This window comes from Hypanus sabinus, chromosome 10 (assembly GCF_030144855.1).
Source record: "Hypanus sabinus isolate sHypSab1 chromosome 10, sHypSab1.hap1, whole genome shotgun sequence".
Lineage (NCBI taxonomy): Eukaryota > Metazoa > Chordata > Chondrichthyes > Myliobatiformes > Dasyatidae > Hypanus > Hypanus sabinus.
In genome coordinates, this window is record NC_082715.1 from 97,880,200 (window position 1) to 97,902,221 (window position 22,022).

Sequence of the window (22,022 nt, forward strand, 5' to 3'; positions counted from 1 at the left end):
TCACCTACCTTAGTATCATCTGCATATTTACTAATCCAATTTACCGCCCCATCATCCAGATCATTAATGTATATGACAAACAACATTGGATCCAGTACAGATCCCTGAGGCACACCACTAGTCACCGGCCTCCAACTGGCAAACAGTTATCCTCTGGCATCTCCTATCCAGCCACTGTTGAATCCATTTTATTACTTCAATATTAATACCTAACGATGAACCTTCCTAACTAACCTTCTGTGCAGAACCTTGTCAAAGGTCTTACTGTAGTCCATATAGACAACATCCACTACTTTACCCTCATCAACTTTCCTTGTAACTTCTTCAAAAAATTCAATAAAATTTGTCAAACATGACCTTCCATGCAGAAATCCATGCTGACTATTCCTTGTCAGACCCTGTCCATCCAGATAATTATATATACCATCTCTAAGAATACTTTCCATTAATTTACCCACCACCGACGTCAAACTGACAGGCCTATAATTGTTAGGTTTACTCTTAGAACCCGTTTTAAACAATGGAACCACATGAGCAGTACGCCAATCCTCCGGCACCATCCCCATTTCTAATGATATTTGAAATATTCCTGTCAGAGCCCCTGCTATTTCTAAACTAACTTCCCTCAAGGTCCTAGGGAATATCCTGTCAAGATCTGGAGATTTATCCACTTTTATATTCCTTAAAAGCGCCAGTACTTCCTCCTCTTTAATCGTCATAGCTTCCATAACTTCCCTACTTGTTTCCCTTACCTTACACAGTTCAATATCCTTCTCCTTAGTGAATACCGAAGAAAATAAATTGTTCAAAATCTCCCCCATCTCTTTCGGCTCCACACATAGCTGTCCACTCTGATTCTCTAAGGGACCAATTTTATCCCTCACTATCCTTTTTCTATTAATATAACTGTAGAAACCCTTCAGATTTATTTTCACCTTACTTGCCAAAGCAACCTCGTATCTTCTTTTAGCTTTTCTAATTTCTTCCGTAAGATTCTTTATATTCCTCGAGCAACTCATTTACACCATGCTGCCTGTATTTATTGTAGATATCTCTCTTTTTCCTAACCAAGTTTCCAATATCCCTTGAAAACCATGCTTCTCTCAAAATTTTAACCTTTCCTTTCAACCTAACAGGAACATATTCTGTACCTTCAAAATTTCACCTTTAAATGACCTCCATTTCTCTATTACATCTTTCCCATAAAACAAATTGTCCCAATCCACTCCTTCTAAATCCTTTTGCATCTCCTCAAAGTTAGCCTTTCTCCAATCAAAAATCTCAACCCTGGGTCTAGTCCTATCCTTCTCCATAATTATATCGAAAATAATGGCATTGTGATCACTGCAACCGAAGTGCTCCCCAACACATACCTCCGTCACCTGACCTGTTTCATTCCCTAACAGAAGATCCAACACTTCCTCTTCTCTAGTCGGTACCTCTATGTATTGGTGCAAAAAACTATTCTGCACACATTTTACAAACTCCAACCCATCCATCCCTTTTATAGTATGGGCTTCCCAGTCTACGTGTGGAAAATTAAAATCTCCCACAATCACAACCCTGTGCTTACTACAAATATCTGCTATCTCCTTGCAAATTTGCTCCTCCAATTCTCGTTCCCATTAGGTGGTCTGTAATACACCCCTATAAGTGTTACTACACCTTTCCTAGATGAGCCCTCTAGTCTATCCTGCCAGAGCACTGCTGTAATATTTTCTCTGACAAGCAACGGAACACCTCCCCTTCTTGTCCCTCTGATTCTATCACACCTGAAGCAATGAAATCCAGGAATATTTAGTTGCCAATCACACCCCTCCTGCAACCATGTTTCACTAATAGCTACAACAGCATATTTCCAGGTATCAATCCATGCTCTAAGCTCATCCACCTTTCTTACAGTGCTCCTAGCATTAAAATAAATGTATTAAGAAATTCTCCACCTCTTCCTCTCTGTTTATCTCTAACAGTACAAAGAAGTTTACTGTCTTTTTCTTCCTTCTCCCATACATCTGCCTATATCTGCTATGCACCTCCTTTTCTTTCTTAAACTAAAATCTTTATTTATCTTGAAAGCCAAGGTTCCCCAAGCTTGTTATTTTTTTAACTTTTATTCTGACAGGCACATACAATCTTTGTACGCTTAAACTTTCACTTTTGAAGGCCTTTCATCTCTCAAGTGTACCTTTGCCAGAAGGCAGCCAGCCCCAATCCACACTTGCCAGATCTTTTCTGATACCATCAAAATTAGCCTTTTTTGCAATTTAGAATCTCAACCAGTGTACTAGACCTATCTTTTTTCCCCATATTTACTTTGAAACTAATGGCATTATGGTTACCAAATGCAAAGTGTTCCCCTACACAAACTCCTGTCACCTGCCCTGTCATCCCCTAATGGCAGATCAAGTATCACACACTCTATCATTGAGACTTCTATGTTCTGATTAAGGAAACTTTCTTGAATGCATTTGACAATCTCTTATCCCTTCCAGAGCACCACACACAAAAATGCTGGAGGAACTCAGCAGGCCAGGCAGCATCTATGGAAAAGAGTAAAGAATAGATTGTTCCGACTGAGACATTTCTTCAGGACTGGAAAGGGAGGAGAGGAAGGAGTGCAGGTGATAGGTGAAACTGGGAAAGGGGGAAAGGGTAAAGTAAAGAGCTGGGAAGATGATGGGTGCAAGAGATAAAGAGCTGGAGAAGGAGTAATCTGATAGGAGAGGACAGAATATCATGGAAGAAAGGGAAGGTGGAGGAGCACCAGAAGGAGGTGATGAGTGGGTGGAGAGGGAAAGAAATGGAGACTGATGAAGAGGTGGGGGGGGGGTGCATTACCAGAATTTTGAGAAATCGATGTTCATGTCATCAGGCTGGAGGCTGAGGGAATAAGGTGTTGCTCCTTCAACCTGAACGTGGTCTCATCCTGGCAGTTGGAATGGGAGTAGGAAGTAGAATTGAAATGGACAGCCACTGGATGATCCTACTTTTTGTGGCGGATGGAGCGAAGGTGCTTGACAAAGTGGTTTCCGAATAATCGCCCTATCCCATCTAGTCTTTATTCAGTATGGGAGTTCTAGTCAATATCTGGAAAGTTAAAGTCACCTTCTATAACAGCCTTACATTTCTTGCGGTAGTCTGTGATCTCCCTATAAAGTTATTTCTCTAAATTCTGCGGACTGTTATGCAGTCTATAACATAGTCCCCTTAACATGGTAATACTTGTTATTCCTCATTTCTGCCCATAAAGCCTGACTAGATGACTTCTCCAGTCTGTCCTGACTGAGCACTGCCATGACATTTTCTGATTGGTGATGCCACTCCTTCCTCATTAATCCTTCCCGAACTGTTGCATTTAAAACAATGGAACCCCAGAATATTGATCTGCAGGTCCTGCCCCTCTTGCAGCCAAGTATCACTAATGATTACGTCATAATTCCATGTGTTGATCCATGCTCTGAGCTCATCTGCCTTTCCTACAATATTTCTTGCAGTGAAATTTACATAGCACAAATCATCAGTTGCACTATGCTCAGCCTTTTGATTCCAGGCTTTGTCTTAACATCGTGGCTCCACAACTTCTCCACTATCTGTTCCGGCACTCCGGGTCCCATCCCCCTGAAACTTGGATTCTGAATTCAGAGCTAAACTGAAGGTGAATTCTATTAACTGAGGAGGAGCAAGATGGATTTGGAAGTTGTATTGAAAATGTCAAATTGCACACTATTATATTTCTACCATTTAAGCCAGATCATTATTTCTTTAAGCATTTAATTTGAAGAAATGAAGGGATTAATACTGCCATGAGAAACTGTGCCAGATCCAATGTGAATATTACCAGATGGTTGCGATAGATTTGATCATCTTTAGATAGAACAAGTTTAATTTTGAAGAAAAATGTCAGTAATACAAATTTGTTCAAAATATTTAAATATTTGCGACATTTAAAAAAATGACCAATATCAAAATAAAAATAGGTGTAATTCTGTAATATTTTGGCACATATTATAGGCAGAAATGAACTTTGCCAGACCCTGGTGAAATGTGTAAATGAAAATTTTGATAGGTGATTCATCCCTTGGCTGCATTTGGACACCCTTTAATGGCTGGTACAAAATTATTACCTATTTTGTTGTAAAAAGATGTTATCAGAAGATTATAATGTGATTTTAATGAGCTTCCCTTTAGAGGATAGGGTAGAGGATGTGCAACATGATTTAGAGATGGAATTCTGAAGTTCAGCCAGACAGATGGAGCATAACTGGCAGTTGTAGTATGATAAAAATCAAGCAGATGTCAGATTTGGAATAATACACTGTTGAAGCTATATTGATTTAAGCATTTGTGGTTAATTATTACCAAATTTTGAGTAAATATTAACTTGTGATTGCTACCTACTTTAGTAATCTTTCTTATTTTAACTTCCTAATTATTCTCACTTTCTTATTAATGTCTACATTGAAGTCTTGCTTCTTCTGAACTGGATGAAGTTGAGACAGCCAATGGCCATTATCGGCAGAAATATTTCTAGTGCTATAGTATTAGTTCTAAAGATTTAATAATAGCTTTATTTGGCATGTGTACATCTAAACATACAGTGAAATGTGGTATTTGTGTCAGCAACCAGCATAGTCTGACAACATTGATGCCCACAACTTTAACTCTAACCTATATGTCTTTGGAAGGTTAGAAGAAAGGATTGCATCCAGAGGAAACCCACCTGGGCATGGAAAAAATGTTGAACCTCTTTGCAGACAGCGGCAGAAATTGAACCTCAATCAATGGAGTGTTGTGTTTGTAATATTTCAATAATATTTGAGTAATCTTGTGTGTGTGTATATAAGTACGTATATACATGCACACACACTGAATGATTAAGCATTCTTGCTTGTTTAAATAATTATGGGTTATATGTAAAAATATATTAATTCCATGTGTCATCATTCTGCTTCGTGATACGTGCACACTTTGCTTAAAGTACAGTTGAAGTTACACCTGGATACTTGTTTTGAAGTTACATAACAGTTACTGCATTCTTTATTTGATTGTGTTTTTTTTTGTGCTGCATTGGATCTGGAGCAACAATTATTTCATTCTCCTTTACACTTGTGTACTGGAATTGACATTAAACAATCTTGAATCATGCTACTTCTTTTTGAGACACAGATCTGTTCTGAAAAGCGGATCATATATATCTTTATAAATGAGTCACTCTTCATTCTCAGCTGAAAAGTAAGCATATCACCTAACAATTTCTTAATGGACTGATAATACCTTGACGGACTTTGTTGAAGAGTAGTCATTAGGGTGTGATGGATATTCACTTTCCAAGGCGCCCAAGAGGCTTATTGCTAACCTTAGCTTTCTTGCACAACGTGCATGACCCTTCCAAAGAGTCAGAGCTGTTTGTGACAAAGTTAAACTTCTAACAATATTCCGTGCTCAGCTTCTTGTTATAAACAAAAACTGGTTTTCAGTTCTTAATGTAAATTACAAGCAATAATCAGTCTGCAGTTAAAAGGACAGCTTTACAAACAAACAACACTGTTGAGCACAGGCTGCTCAAGAGGTACAGTTTACAAAGTGAAGTGATTATGAGATGTTCTGGTCTGCATCAGCTAAACATTAAACAATACAGGTATGTTAATTGGCATCAAGGTAAGCAACTCCAGCTAAGGTATTTGTATCATTGTGGTAGAGATCAAGAAGGATTCCAGATCAGACTTGTTTTGTCACTTAGCATATTAATCATGGTCAAAGGTATGATAAATCAGTTATTATACAAACATTTTTTTTATTTTCACATGATCTGGTTCCATGTACAATCATGACTGTGTAACCAGACTGAACATTTAACTACAAGTTCGTAGATGATACCATTGTAGTGGGCTGCATCTCAAATAATAGTGAGTTGGTGTATAGGAAGGAGATCTTAGTGACATGGTACATTGAAAACAACCTTTCCCTCTGTGTCACCAATACAAAAGAGCTGGTCATTGACTTGAGAAAGAGAGTCAGCGCATGTCCTTCTGTCTACCTCAATGGTTGAGAGGTTTGAGAGATTTTAGATCCTAAGTGTGACCTTGAGCTGAATTTGGCTATTCAGCCTATCGAGTCTGCTCTGCCAGTCCATCATGGCTGATTTATTATCCCTCTCGACCCCATTCTCCTGCCTACTCCCTGTACCCTTTGACACCCTGGTTAATCAAGAATCTATCAACCTTTGCTTTAAATGTACCCAATGACTTGGACTCCACAGCAGTCTATGGCAATGAATTCCACAGATTCACCACCTTCTGGCAAAAAAACTCCTTCTCATCTCCGTTCTAAACAAACATCTCTCCATTCTGAGGCTGTGCCATCAGGTTCTAGATTAATCACAACAGGAAACACCCTCTCTAGGCCTTTCAGTGAGATTCCCACCTCATTCTTCTAAACTCCAGTGAGTACAGGCCTAGAGCTGTCAAACAGTACTCATATGTTATTCTAGGAATCATTGTTATGAACTTCCTCTGGGCCCTCTCCAGTGCTTGCACATCCTTTTTTAGATAAGAGACCTAAAACTGCTGACAATACTCCCAAGTGAGGTCTGACCATTGCCTTATAAAGCCTCAGCATTACATCCTTGCTTTCTAGTCCTCTCAAAATGAATATTAACATTGCATTTGCCTTTCTTACCACCATCTTTCCCCAATTAACACCTCCACCCACTAATCCACCCCATCACATCTCCCACTACTTTATAATTTCCTGTCTGTCACCTTTTGTAAAGCATCACTTTACATATAATCAGTCTATGTACATAAACTATCTTGCATATTTATATAGTGTGTTCTTTATCTTATTATGTTTTTTAATGCTACTTTGGATCTAGAATTTCATTTTCCTTTACACTTGTGTACTAGAAATTACATTAAACATTTTTAAATGTTGTATCTTTAACCTGCAATTTAACTTTTTGAGTAGTGGTCACCAACCTTTTTAAGCCCAAGATCCCCTACCTCGGCCTTAGTGAAAGGCAAAATCGACCCCAGATCGATTAGTTACACGCATGTGCACCGGGGCAGAAAAGACCGGAAGTAAAACCCCACAACCCGGAAGTAGAAATAATGTATGAACACCAGGGGTCCCCACCCTTTTTTGCATTGGACCGGTGGGAGGGGGGGGGGGTGTGGAGTTAAACACGACCGGAGTACAGCGATGCTCGAAGCAGGTTCCTTATGTCCAGTCTATTCCACAGTTTAGTTTTCGCAGCTCTCAGCACTTAGCTTCTGTCCCGCTTGCTCACGTTTTTTCCGCTGAAAAAATTCAACGTGTTTTTCTTTAAGTGCAGGGTGCTTGGTCTTAAGGTGCTGAGTAGTTTTGAGGGCTTCATTGTCTCATTAGACAGCCTCCGGGCCTGAACTTCAGCCTCCCGCCGCCAAACGCCTTGGCCAGTGTGGCTGGTCGTGGGTGGAGTGAGAGGATAAGGTGAGGGCCGGAGATCCCCGTGCCGGGGCCGCGGCGGTAGCGGTCCGGAGAAAGCAACCGAGTGAGGAATGCGACAGGGCGCCCTCCCCCCTTGTAGAATCTATCGGCCGACAGAAGTTTGTTTCAGTAGATTCAATAGATCGCAGCAAGATAGCTGCTCTGCTACTTACGAAACCCTGAGCCTAAATTAGGTCGTCTGAGAATATTTTAGCACTGAGTTCCCCATGAACCTTTAGTGTGGTGAACAGTTTTAGAGTCAGTGTCCATCTGTCCGCACTCCAGGCCAGTATCAATGGCACTTCCCGCCGGCCGTGCGAGGCGGCTGGTTACCCGAGGCCAACCAGAACCCCTGGCGTGAGGGCGTCACTGCGTTTAGGCGACTGATGACCTTGCGTGAGTTCAACTTCAACAGTGGGTGTGACAGGGAATGAGGAAAGGTGTAGCTGACTCATATCGTTTCCTTGCGGCCCAGTGGTTGGGGACCATAGAAGTACACTGTGTAGTGCGGGGGAGCTACACGCATGCACACTGGGCAGAAAGAATGAAACTAAAACCCCACAACCGGAAACAATTTTTCAACAGTATTTGTGTATTTTTCATTTTTTTTGGGACCTACTGGGAAAGTCTTAAAGATCGACCAGTTGATTGCAATCGACGGGTTGGTGAACACTACTTTAGAGAATCCTTCGTTAGGATCATCATAACCAATAGCCTGTCCTGGTCCAACCACATTGGTGTTATGGCCACGAAAGTTGATCCATTAATGACTTTACTTTATCTGGAGGCCAAGGAAGTTCAGCACATTTCTGTCTACTTTTACTAATTTTTATCGATGTATCATAGAAAGCATTCTGTCTGGATGCGTCATGGCTTGGTACGAAAGCTGCTCTGCTCATGACTGCAATGAATTGTGACAGCTCAGCACATCACTGAAGCCAGCCTCCTTCTGCCTATACTGCTTCAATAAAGGAGCCAGCATAATCAAAGATCTCACCCGCCCGGGATATTTTCTCTTCTCCCACATTCCATTGGACTGACAATTCAGAAGTCTGAAAGTATGCAGCACCAGGCTTAAGGCTAGTTTCTATCTACAGTTATCAAAGTCTTAAACAATAAGGTGGCTTCTTGGCCTCACAATCTTAATTCTTGATGATCTTGCACATTATCGTTTCCTGCACTGTACTTTTTCAGTAGCTTTTGCACTTTAGTTTGCATTGTTATTGTTTTATTTATTTTTGCTCAATGTGTTTTGGTTATATAATGATTCGATCTGTATAAGTTTGTAAGACAAGCTTTTCACTGTATCTTGATACATGTGACAATAATAAACCAATACCAGCTTAATTCTAATAGCGTGTGTTGATTCTATGAAAATCATAATTTCTGCATTTTTCAACCTTGAGCTTCCAAAGATACCACCGTTGATGAGGATTAAATCCTTATCAACAACGAAGCTGTTCTTTCTTCATAACACCCTACCATATTATCATTTAATATGTTAATCCAAGGCACCTGTTTTAAAAAGCAATTGTTTTAAATGCTTTGATTTTGGCTTTCTTTTGCCCTGGATAGTGATTGAGAAGACAGTATACAGAAGAGAGAAAGGGGTTGTGGTAAGACAAGAGGCCAGAGGTGATTGGTGGACTTTGAGAGTGGAGTGTGTTGAAGAATGATAGACAGAATGATCCAGGTAGGGGAGGAGGAGGGGTGAAGATGGGAAACATGACAGACAAGGAAAGGAGAAAGATGGAATCAAGAGGTGGGTGGGAAAGGCAAAAGTGGAGACAGCTACTGGAGGGTGATAGCAGGAACTCGAGTTAAAAAGGTTAAAATAAATTTAGTATTAAAGTACATGTCTGACACCACAGACAACCCTCAGTTTCATTTTTCTTGAGGCATAAACAGTAAATACAAAGAAAAAAGCAAAATAATAATAAATAATGAATATTGAGAACATGAAATGAAGAGTCCTTGAAAATGAGTCCTCAGATTGTGGGAACAGTTCAGTGTTTGGATGAGTGAAGTTATTCCCTCCAGTTCAGAAACTGTTTGAATGAATCCTGAGGGTCCTGTATCTCCTTCCTAATGCCAGCTGTGAGAAGAAAGCATGGCCTGGATGGTGGGGAGAGGTGTGTGTTCTCTGATGGCACTCCAGGTTAATGTACTGAATGGTGAGGAAGGCTTTACCTGTGATGGTCTCTATTGACTACTTTTTGTAGTTTTTTCCATTCTAGGCCATGATGTTTCCATATTAGGCTGTGACGCAACCAGTCAATATACACTGCACATCTATGGAAGTTTGTCAAAGTTTTAAATGACTAGCTGAATCTTCACAAACTTCTGACAAATTAGAGGTGCTGCTGTAGTTTCTTCATAGTGGTACTGGCGTGCAGGACCCAGGACAGAAGCTCTGAAATGATAACACAGAGGACACTCTGGACCTCTGATCTTGTGATGAAGGCTGGCTCATGGACCTCTGCTTTCCTCCTCCTGTAGTCTTGCTGTGGCACCACTCAGCCTAATTTTCAATCTCCCTTCTATATGCTGATATGTCATTATCTTTGATTCGGTCTCTGATGGTGGTGTTGTCAGCAGACTGAATTACAGCATTAGAGCTGTGATTACCCTCAGAGTCATCAGTATAAAGTGAGTAGAGCAGGGGGCTAAGCACACAGCATTGTGGTGCACTTATGCTGATGATGATTGTGGAGGAGATGTTACCATTCTGAGCTACTGGGGTCTGCAAATGAGGAAATCAAGGATCCAGTTGCACAAGGAGGTATTGAGGCTTATATCTTGAGTTTATTGATTAGTTGTGAGGAGATGATAATACTGAATGTGCTGCCTTTATGGCAGTTGTTTACTTACAATATTTTCGCTTAGTAATTCGTTTGTTAGCATTCTAGTTAAAGTTAGGATTGTTTAAAGTTGTCTGCGAGAGATCACGGCATGTGATGACGCCACATCCGGTTTCGCTGCGTCCTGTGGGAAAATACCGGTTTGGGAAAAACGGAAAAGTGGGGGGAAGATACATGTGTGAGCAAGCAGCAGCAATGTTTTCTCTCTACGCACCAGAAACATTGTGAAAGCAACGCTGTGAGTTATGAGATAATTGATATGTTGAATTAAAATGTTAACGCCGATCCTGTTAAAAGTAATGACGGTCGATAATGTTTATGTTTTCATTAGTTAAGGAGTTGCAGATAGTTTGCATTGAAGTGTATTTAAAGCAGTCAATGGCATAGGTAGATTCTGACTGTATGCTGCACTTTAATGTAATGTAGTTGTTGTAGTTTTACTTTTGCAAGTATTTACGATGTAATTGTAATATCAAGAAGGAAATAAATGCTGTACAAATCTTGTATTGTTTTGTCAACAGTTTTCACCATATGTCAATGTGGAAGAGTGAACAGTAAACGGTTAATCTTACTGTGATCCTGTTGTTATTGACAAAGGTTTAACTCGGTGTTTAGCTCGTCGTTCCGTTACACCCGAGCGAGAACACTACACTGAATATTAAGCTGTAGTCAATGAAGAGCATCCTCATTTATGCATCTCACTGTCCAGGTGTTTCAGGGTAGATTGAAGAGCCAATGAATGGCATCTGCTGCTAACCTGTTGTTTTCAGGCAGGAGTTCATACGTTTTTATCATCAACCTCTCAAAGCACTTAATCACAGTGGGTGCAAATGGTACTGGACAATAGTCAGTGAGGCAGGTTCTTCTTAGATATTGTTATAATTGAAATCTGCTAGAAGCAGGTGGGTACCTTAAACTGCTGAAGCTGGTGGTTAAAGATATTGGTGAAAATTCCAGCCAGTTGATCAACACAGGTCTTCCGTACTTCTCCAGGTAGCCAGTCTGGACTAGTGCTCTCCATGGGTTCACCCACATGAAGGACGTTCTCACATTGACCTCAGAGACTGAAAGCACAGGGGCACTGGGGGCTGTGGGAGTTTGTGAAAGTGCCTCCATGTTTTTATGGTCAAAGCAAGCATAAAAGGCATTGAGCTTGGCTGGGAACAAAAACTTGTTGTCACCTATGTCACTTAGCTTCACTTTGTAAGAGATGGTAGCATTCAAGCCCTGCCACAGCTGTTGAACATCCTTCAGTGATTCAGGTTTGGTCGGGTATTGCCACTTTGCATGTGAGGTAGCTCCTGAGATCTAACCTGGACCTGGTATTTATACTTGGTCACTGGACTGAACTCCACTGATCTGGCCCTCAGCAGATTGCGGATCTCTTGATTCATCCAGGGCTCCTGGTTGGGAAAGACTGAATGATTTTGTGTGGACACATTTGTTTACGACTGTTTGTATAAAGTCTGTAACAACTGTGGCATATTAATTCAGATCCTTTGAGATCTTGAACATGGCCCAGTCCACTGACTTGAAGCAATCCCATAGACACTCCTCTGCCTCCCATGACTACCTCTTTGTTGTCCTTGTCTCTGGAGACATCCTCTTTAGCCTCTGCCTTTATGCAGATAGAAGGAGGACAGTCGGATGGACAGATTGTGGTCTAGGGATCAAACAGTCTAGGTGTTCTTAATTGTAATATAACAGTGGTCGAGTTGGGACCCCTTGTGATACAAGTGATACGTTGATAACCCGGGCAGAGATTTCTTCAAATATGCTTGATTGAAATCCTCTATAATGATTTGAAAGACATTGGGGTGGGCTGTTTCTTTTTATTTATTCCTCCACTCAGTGACTGGAGTGCTTGCTTAACATTGGGCTTTGGAGTAAGTAAACTGCAGTCAGGATTATGGAGAAGAGATGTCTTGCTAAGTAGAATGTCGGCACTTAATCATTATATGTTCCAGGTCAGGCGACATTTACCAGTTCTCTCTTTGTATCTGTTGTTTCTTAATATTCAACAGTCCTTTGAAACAATGTTTATTTAAGCTGGAATCTGGAGCAATATTTTCCCTTATTACATTTTCATTGAGAAGCCTATGGTGGATGTGAACTAGAGATTTATTTGGAAGGTAATTGGTAGATGCTTAGAATTTACTGTATTTAGAAGACTTTTAAAAAATAATTTGTGTTTTACAGGTGGTTATTCCAAGAAGCCCCATTCAGGCCAAGGGCTTATTGCTGTCGTGCATAGAAGATAAAAATCCTTGTATCTTCTTTGAACCTAAAATTCTGTACAGAGCTGCTGGTAAGTTTCCAGGTGTGGCATTTTCTTCGATCTGGTACAAGATAACAATAGACGACTTTTACAGAGGTTGATTTTATTGGAACTGATGCAAGCAGCATAAGCTATGAAATTCATGATGTTCTACTTCAATGGAAAATACTAATTTTTTTGGCAGTGGTTAAATCCATATGTTAATGTATATTGGAGATCAAGTATGACATTCCTTTTGTCTTCTTTCTTGGCATTTATGCTGGTTTTTCACTTTTTGGTTCCATTAAGAGCAGTAAGATTGTACTTCTCTTTTAAAACCCCATTTTTGTCTTATTAAGAAAATAATTAAAACATCTAAAGTTTCTGCCTACTCTGAGGAGGAAATCAGATTAAACTCATTCAATGAGGTGCTTACAGATTTTGTTACGGGTGGAGTAAATGGCATGAGAGTCATTGAAAATGAGTGTACTCTTGCTGTTTGTACATGACCTTTATGTACTTTTTCCTTTGAATTCCATCATGCTCACTGGTTTCCTTCATTTTGAGACATTATAAGCAAAGGATTTTATTCAGTAATGAGGATGCTATATTTTTTTCAAGAAGATTTTGAGACATTGTATTGTGTTAAGTTTTTTTCAATCCTCCAAGGATCTTAAGAATTTGGTTTTAACTACCGTAAATTCCGGACTATAAGCCGCTACTTTTTTCCCACGCTTTGAACACTGCAGCAACACTGCGGACTATACTACAATGCGGCTAATGCATGTTTTTTTTTCATGCCGCCGAAAACATTTTGCCTCGTAACAGTAAACTGTTATGAATCTTTGCTGGAGAACTTACCAGAAAAGATAGAGGTCTGTTGAAGTCTGATGTCACTATTTTCAAACGTTTTATTTATAAAGGGACACAAAAGTAGGGTTAATACATACATTCAGATAGTGCACATCGTCAACACTCAATCTAAAGCGCGGGTATAGTAATAATCATCATTAATAAGTGAGCTCTGCTGTTGTCTAGGGGTTAATAGATTGTCCGTTGGAAATATAAAAGCCACTCAGAAAGTCTGCAGGCCTCAGCCATTTGAAAATCGCTGGGTTTCACGTGGGGCGACCGAGAGAGAGAGAGAGATTGGGGAGAAGAGAAAGAACTTGCTGAGTCTTGATGAATCTTCCGTGAAATCGGGGGAGCGTTGGTTTCCTCGCCCCGATGTTAGTTAAAAGCGGTTTTCTGTGATTCCAGCCACAAATTCCAATCCCGGAATCTAACGCACGTGGCTTCCTTCAGAATGGCTTCCCGCTGCTGCGGGATCACTCTCGTGTCTTCTTGGTGCGTCTGAGGGGGCTGTCCCCCTGAGACTCTCCTTTATATTTCCTCATGGGGTCGCAGGTGTCATTCAGGTTGGGATGATGCAATCTCTCTGTCAACCAGCCCACCTTGCCCGAGGGCTTTTCACGTGGTCTCCATGAGACAATAGTCGCTGTCGTCTTATCCTGCATCCCAGGTGGGACGTGCAATTTGGCACGTTTCTCTCTCTCCTCCTGGGTCTACTGACCCCCCCCCCCCCGACGGGTGCTCTTGCGATTCTCACAAGGGAGGGGGCTGGGATCATACCAAGACCAATAAAATTGATGAGTAGTTCACAGAGGTCCAATGAAATTGTACGATAAATCAAGCGCACTTTCACAATTAAATTATTGTAAATCAGTCATTTGTACTCACCCTCATCAACATGGAAAACACTCGAAGAAAAGCATATGATGCAGCTTTTAAGTTAAAGGCGATCAATAACTTTTCCTGGTAGGCTGCAGTATATATAATTTTTTACCAGTTGTTAGGAGATATTGGAATGTTGTTCGTGCACTGTTCAGTAAAAAAGTATACGCAACGTAATTTGTGTGTTACCGATACGTATGTATATTTAAAAGTAGCTGTGTTACAGGCACTGTTCGAAAAAAAGCATTTGCAATATGTATTTGTTTATGTTGCCATACGGATTTAATTAAAAGTTTAAAAAATCCTCACGTGTAATATGTTTCTGTGTAAATATCTCATATTACAACGTGGGACACCTGCGGCTTAAAATCCGGTGCAGCCTGTACAAGTACAAAATTGATTTTCTTTCTAAAATTAGAGCGTGCGGCTTTTAATCAGGTGCGCTCTGTAGTCCGGAATCTACGGTACTTGTTTCATGTGTTTGAAATCAGGCATGTACACAATGTGGTCCACCTATCCATATTGATTCAGTAATCTGGACATTGGCTTGGGAAATTTCATGGACAATTACCTGTATATTTTGCCAATAGATTGGAAGAATTTTATGGAGGCAGTATTGGTAGTTCTTTGAGATGCCTTGTGTAAGTTTTCTGTATCTCTTCAAAGCATTCAGGAGGACAGAAATTGTTGGTGCTTGGTAATTCTTGAGCTTGGATTCTGAATTTCTTCTCAAATCTTTTCCTTTTTCTCAAAAGTACCCTTTTCTTCACTTGGGCAAAGGTCTTAGTGGTGCAATAGAGATAGTAGGGGCTTTGTGATTGATGTCTATTTTCATTGAGAGATGACTCCTGATGAATGTAAAGTGATCCACGTTTTCTAGGGATCGGACTTGGTTCTTTATTGTTAAGGGTGTTGTCACACCCTCAGCAATGGGGTCAGGTTGATGGTAGGTAATGGTCTTTGGATGTTTCTGCTAATGCCCATCTCTTGTACACATCAGAGAAGAAGCAGCAATGATTTGAAGCTCAGCCAGAAAGTGGATATAGACTCAGTGACCACTTTATTAGGTACCTCCTACACCTAATAAACTAGCTCTAAGTGTACTTTTGTGGTCTTCTGTTGCTGTAGGTTTGATGTGTTATGCATTCAGAGATGCTGTTTTGCATACCTCTGTTGTAACACATGGTTATTTGAATTATTTTTGCTTTCCTGCTTCTTGAATCAGTCTGGCCATTCTGTGAACACTCTAACAGGGTAGTTTTGGCTATAAAACTACTGCTCGGTGGATTTTTTGTTTTGTTTTTTGCACCATTCTCTGTGAACCCTGGAGACTGAAAATCCCAAGAGATCAGCAGATTCTGAGATACTCAGAGCACCGCATTTGACACCAACAATTAAATTCACTCGACCACATTTTTCCCCATTCAACTGAACCACTTGACCCCGTCTGCCTGCTTTTATGCATTGAGTTGCTGCCATTTGGGTATTTGTACAGTATTAATGAACAGGTGTGCTGAATAAAATAGCCACTGAGTGTATCCATAAGTTTCATTTGCTTATGACAAATTGATACTTGAGATAGAGGTGATTATAATTCTGGAGTGGTGTGCAATTTCCTGAATAACCTGCAGATTGGTGCTGTCATCAATGGGAGCAGCTGGAAAGATAGCTGAAGACTCAAATGAAGAAAATTCTGCTGAATTGGATGGCAGAGTTCTTGAAAAAGATAGAATAACAAAATCATTTTTGATAAGAGCAATTTTAATGTGTTGGAAGCTTGACAGGAGGGATTCATTATGGAATTGTGGGAAAGGTGAACATAATCTAGAAAGATAATATTACATTCAAGATGAGAGCAGAGCTGGACATGAAGTACCGTTTGTACAGACTGAGGTTCAAACATGATTTTGTGGAGGGACAGTCATAAGAAAAGGGTAGGCCTATTCACTCAAATTCGACTTCAACATTGAATTGGAGAGAGAAATGAAATTAAGATTACAGACCAATAATCATCCATAAGTACTGGGAGCATCTAGGAAGATTAGCAGGATGTTGTCTTGTATCTGCATTTGTTACCCATGAACGAGTACAAGTTTGGGAGGCCCAGTGAATAGTGCTGATGCCTTGTGGCTTCAATGACACAGATTCACTTATGATTTTTGGTGCTCTTTGTGTGAAATTTGCATTTTCTTTATGTGACTGTGGTTTCCTGCATGTGTTTTCTCTAATGTGCCAAAGATCTGTCACTTGCTATTAATTAGGTACTGCAAAATGACCCTATGTTGCTTTATGACAGGGGAATAGGGGAAGAGAATGAGGTAACTGATGAGAAAGAGAAGCAAAATTGGGTTAATGCAGGTGCTTAATTTAATTGTCGCTGTGGATACACAGTACTGTGTAAAAGTCTTAGGCATCCAAGAATTTTTGTATGGTTTCAGATATTAAGGCCTCCACAGAGCCCTGATCACAACATATTTGAGGCTGTCTGGGATTACCTGGAGAGACAGAAGCAAGCAAGACAACCAAAGTCTGCAGAATAACTGTGACAAGTTCTCTGAGGTGCTTGGAACAACCTACCAACTGATACTTTTACAGAACAGCAGTTTTAAAAGCAAAGGGTGGTCACATGAAATATTGATACGATTTAGTTTTTACTACTCATTGCTGTTTATAGTAATTTCTTTTAATTACTTTTGAAAGCATCTTTGTCTTACAGATATTTTTTACATATGCTGAATAATTTTGCATAGTACTGTAGTGGGACAAAGGACCTATTTCTATGCTGTATAACTTTATGACAGAAAGGAAATTATAGGGCAGTTAGCTGAACCGCAGTGGTTGGAAAAAGTGTTGGAGTTTATTATTAAGGATGAGGTTTCAAGGCACTTGGAGACTAATAATAAAATAAGTCAAAGTCAGCATGGTGTCTGTAAAGGGAAATCCTGTCTGACTAATCTGTTAGAGTTCTTTGAGTAAGTGACAAGCACAGCAGACAAAGGAGAAACAGTGGATGTCATTTACTTAGATTTTCAGAAGGCATTTGATAAGGTGCCACACATGAGACTGCTTAACAAGATAAGATCCTATGGTGTTCCAGGAAATATACTAGCATGAATAGCAGAATGGCTGACAGGCAGGAGGCAGCGAGTGGGAATAAAAGGCGCTTTTTCTGGTTGGCTGCCAGTGACTATTGGTGTACCTCAGTGATCAGTATTGGGACTACTGCTTTTCATATTGATTGTCAATGATTCAGATAATGGAACTGATGGTTTTGTGGTAAAGTTTGTAGATGATATGAATATAGTTTGCAGATGATATGAAGATAGGTGGAGGGGTAGGTAGTGCTGAGGAAGTGATGCAATTGCAGCAGGACTTAGACAATTTGGAAATTGATCAAGAAGTGGCAAATTGAATATTGCGTTGTGAAATGTATGATAATGTATTTTGGTAAAAGGAACAATAGTGCGGACTATTATCTAAATGGGGGTAGATTCAAACATTAGAGGTGCAGAGGAACTTGGGGGTCCTTCTGAAAGACTCCCAAAAGGTTAATTTACAGGTTGAATCTGTGGTAAAGAAGGAAAATGCAATGTTGACCTTTATTTCCAGGGAATAGAATATAAAATTGTAGTGTTCTCGCTCAGGTGTAAGAGAACGCTGAACTAAACACCGAGGTAAACCGTAGTCGATGAAAACAGGATCGCAGTAAGATTAACCGTTTACTGTTCACTCTTCCACATTAACCTATGGTGAAAACTGTTGATAAAACAATATTTGTATATAAAACAAGATTTGTACAGTATTTATTTCCTTCTTGATATCACATTTACATCGTAAATACTTGCAAAAGTAAAACTACAACAGCTACATTCCATTAAAATGCAGCATACAGTCAGAATCTACCTACGCGATTGACTGCTTTAAATACACTTCAACACAAACTATCTGCAACTCTTTAACTAACGAAAACATAAATCTTATCAACCGTCATTACTTTTAACAGAATCAGCGTTAACATTTTAATTCAACATTTCGATTATCTCATGAACTTGCGGCGTTGCTTCACTATGTTTCTAGTGCGTAGAAAGACAACTTTTCTTGCGCTGATCCTACACATGTGAGCACCCTCCTTCCCGTTTCTCCAAACCGGTATTTTCCCACAAGACGCGGTGAAACCAGATGTGACGTCATCACATGCCGCGATATATCACAGACAACGAATTTACTTTAAACAATCCTAACTTTAACTAAAAAATGCTAACAAACGAATTACTAAAGGGAAAATATTATAAACTAAACAAATGCCATAAAGGCAACACAAAAATCAAGGAGATAGTGCTGAGCCTTTATAAGACACCAGTGAGACTATACTTAGTACTGTCAACAGTTTTGGTCCACATATCTCAGAAAGGATATTGAAGAGAGTCCAGAGGAGGTTCACAGGGATGATTCCGGGAATGAAGGGGTTAACATATGAAGAGTGTTTAGCAGCTTTGGGCCTGTGCTCACTGTAATTTAGAAGAATGTGGGGGGATCTCATTGAAACCTACCAAATATTGAAAGGACTAGACAAGGTGGATTGGAGAGGATGTTTCCAATGGCAGGGGTATCCAGAACTAGGGGGCACAGACTCAAAATTGAAGGGCGACCCATTAGAACAGAAATAAGGATTGTTTTGAGCCAGAGAGTAGTAAATCTGTGGAATGCTCTCCCACAGACTGGTGGAGGCCAAGTCCGTGCATGTATTTAAGGCAGAAGTTGATCGTTTCTTGAACAGTCAAGGCATAAAAGGATATTGTAAGAAGGTATGTGGATAGGGTTGAGTGGGATCCGGGATCAACCAAGCTAGAATGGTGGAGCAGACTTGATGGGCTGAATAGCCTAATTCTACTCCTTGTGTCTTATGAACAATGTTTTGCAGTGGTGTTTTGAATTATGTGATGTCCTGCTGATATTGCTCCCGTTGTGAAATTGGGTATAAAATTCCATTAAAGATGAAGGATCGGCAATACATATTTCACTTTAAAGATCAGACAGACAGACATACTTTATTGATCCCGAGGGAAATTGGGTTTTGTTACAGTCGCACCAACCAAGAATAGTGTAGACATATAGCAATATAAAACCATAAATAATTAATGTCTAGTGGAAATTAGTCCGATACCAGCCTATTGGCTCAGGCTGTCTAACACTCCAAGGGAGGAGTTGTAAAGTTTGATGGCCACAGGCAGGAATGACTTCCTATGACGCTCAGCGTTGCATCTCGGTGGAATGAGTCTCTGGCTGAATGTACTCTTGTGCCTAACCAGTACATTATGGAGTGGATGGGAGACATTGTCCAAGATGGCATGTAACTTGGACACCATCCTCTTTTCAGACACCACCGTCAGAGAGTCCAGTTCCAGCCCCACAACATCACTGGCCTTACGAATGAGTTTGGTGATTCTGTTGGTGTCTGCTACCCTCAGCCTGCTGCCCCAGCACACAACAGCAAACATGATAGCACTGGCCACCACAGTCTCGTAGAACATCCTCAGCATTGTCCGACAGATGTTAAAGGACCTCAGTCTCTTTAGCAAGTAGAGACGGCTCTGACCTTTCTTGTAGACAGCCTCAGTGTTCTTTGACCTGTTCAGTTTATTGGCGATTCGTATCCCCAGGTATTTGTAATCCTCCACCATGACCACACTGACCCCTTGGGTGGAAACGGGTCACCGGTACCTTAGCCCTCCTCAGGGCCACCACCAGCTCCTTAGTCTTTTTCACATTAAGCTGTAGATGATTCTGCTTACACCATGTGGCAAAGTTTCCCACCGTAGCCCTGTACTTAGCCTCATCTCCCTTGCTGATGCATCCAACTATGGCAGAGTCATCAGAAAACTTCTGAAGATGGCAAGACTCTGTGCAGTAGTTGAAGTCTGAGGTGTAGATGGTGATGAGAAAGGGAGACAGGATAGTCCCCTGTGGAGCCCCAGTGCTGCTGACTACTCTGTCTGACACACAGTCTGTGTGCACGTACTGTGGTCAACCAGTCAGGTAATCAATAATCCATGACACCAGGGAAGCATCCACCTGCATCACTGTCAGCTTCTCTCCCAGCAGAACAGAGCGGATGGTGTTGAACGCACTGGAGAAGTCAAAAAACATGACCCTCACAGTGCTCGCCGGTTTGTCCAGGTTGGCGTAGACACAGTGCAGCAAGTAGACGATGGCATCCTCAACTCCTAGTTGGGGCTGGTAGGCGAACTGGAGGGGGTCTGAGTGTGGCCTAACCATAGGTCTGAGCTGCTCTAGAACAAGTCTCTCCAGGGTCTTCATGATGTGGGAGGTCAATGCCACCGGTCTGCAGTCATTGGTGCCACTGGGGCGCGGCGTCTTCGGTACAGGGACGAGCTGGACGTCTTCCACAGCACGGATGCTGTGCTGTGATTTTTATAAGGTGATTCTTATAGCTTCATAGTTTCAATTGGTGGATGCATTGTACTTCAAATGGGTCTTTTTAAATACAAAAAATAAGTTTAGTGATTTAAAATAAGAGTTCATTGGTGCTTGATGCTCAAAGAACTGTAAATGTACTGATATTTCTGAATATTCAGTGGAGAAGCTACTGAAGAAGCTTATTCCAAATCTTTATTAAATAAAAACTGCTACTGGTGAGTTGATTATAGCTGTAACCTAGTGGGTATTTTCCTTAGCTGCGGTATTTAATTCCAAAAGTGGGACATTCTGTTCCTCTGACTCAAATATAAACTTTATAGATCTCCAGGAATGATGCCTGTTTAAGCCACATGGTTTTAACATTCATGAACAACCTCCTTTTGTAGTGTTTGAACTACCTTGACTCAGCTAAGTTGACAGATTGAATGAAAAGCAGTTGGTTTTAGATAATAAATTGCATTTTTTTCTGGGAATTTCTTCTTTATTAATATTAACAATATGATATATGCTAATTAGTTATTTTCCTTTTTGGATTTGATACTGATTTGTAAGCAAAAGTAGTCTCATATTTTCCTTCACAGGCAATAAATTTGTGCAAATTTTGCCACAGTTTTGAGAACAAGCAAAGACCATGAGACATAGGAACAGAATTAGGCCATTTAGCCCATCGGGTACACTCTGCCATTCCATCATGGCTGGTTTATTATGCCTCTCAATCCCATTCTCCTTTCTTCTCCCCTTACTTGCCGCCTTTATTAATCAAGAACCTATCAACCTTCACTTTAAATATATCCAATGATTTGGCCTCCACTGTTGTCTGTGCAATTATTTCCACAGATTCTCTACCCTCTGACTAAAGATATACCTCTTCATCTCTGTTCTAAACGGATGTTCTCTTTTCTGAGGTTGTGCTCTCTGGTCCTTTCCACATCCACTCTATTAAGGCCTTTTAAAATTCAATAAGTTTCAATGAGGTGCCACCGCAGTTTTCTGAACTCCAGCAAGTACAGGCCCAGAACCATCAAATGCTTCTCAGCCATCAAGCCTTTCATTCTTGGAATCAGTCTCGTGAACCTCCTCTGGACTGTCTGCAATGCCAGCACATCTTTTCTTAGTTAAGGACCCCAAATTACTCACCCGAGTATGGTCTGACTGATGCATTACATCCTTGTTTTTGTACGCTAGTCCTCTTAAATGCATTGCTGGCATTGAATTTGATTTCAGTACCACCAACTCAATCTGCAAATTAATCTTTAGGGGATTCT

At 40.5% G+C, this 22,022-nt stretch overlaps 1 protein-coding gene across 1 annotated transcript in view; it reads left to right on the forward strand.

Moving 5' to 3' along the window:
* The window catches only part of bckdhb (branched chain keto acid dehydrogenase E1 subunit beta), a 223,359-nt gene that overhangs the window by 71,201 nt on the left and 130,136 nt on the right, over positions 1-22,022 (forward strand). Inside the window, exon 6 of the mRNA XM_059982370.1 lies at positions 12,528-12,636. Within this exon, the coding sequence (XP_059838353.1) occupies positions 12,528-12,636 (109 nt within the window). The remainder of the gene's footprint in view (positions 1-12,527; positions 12,637-22,022) is intronic.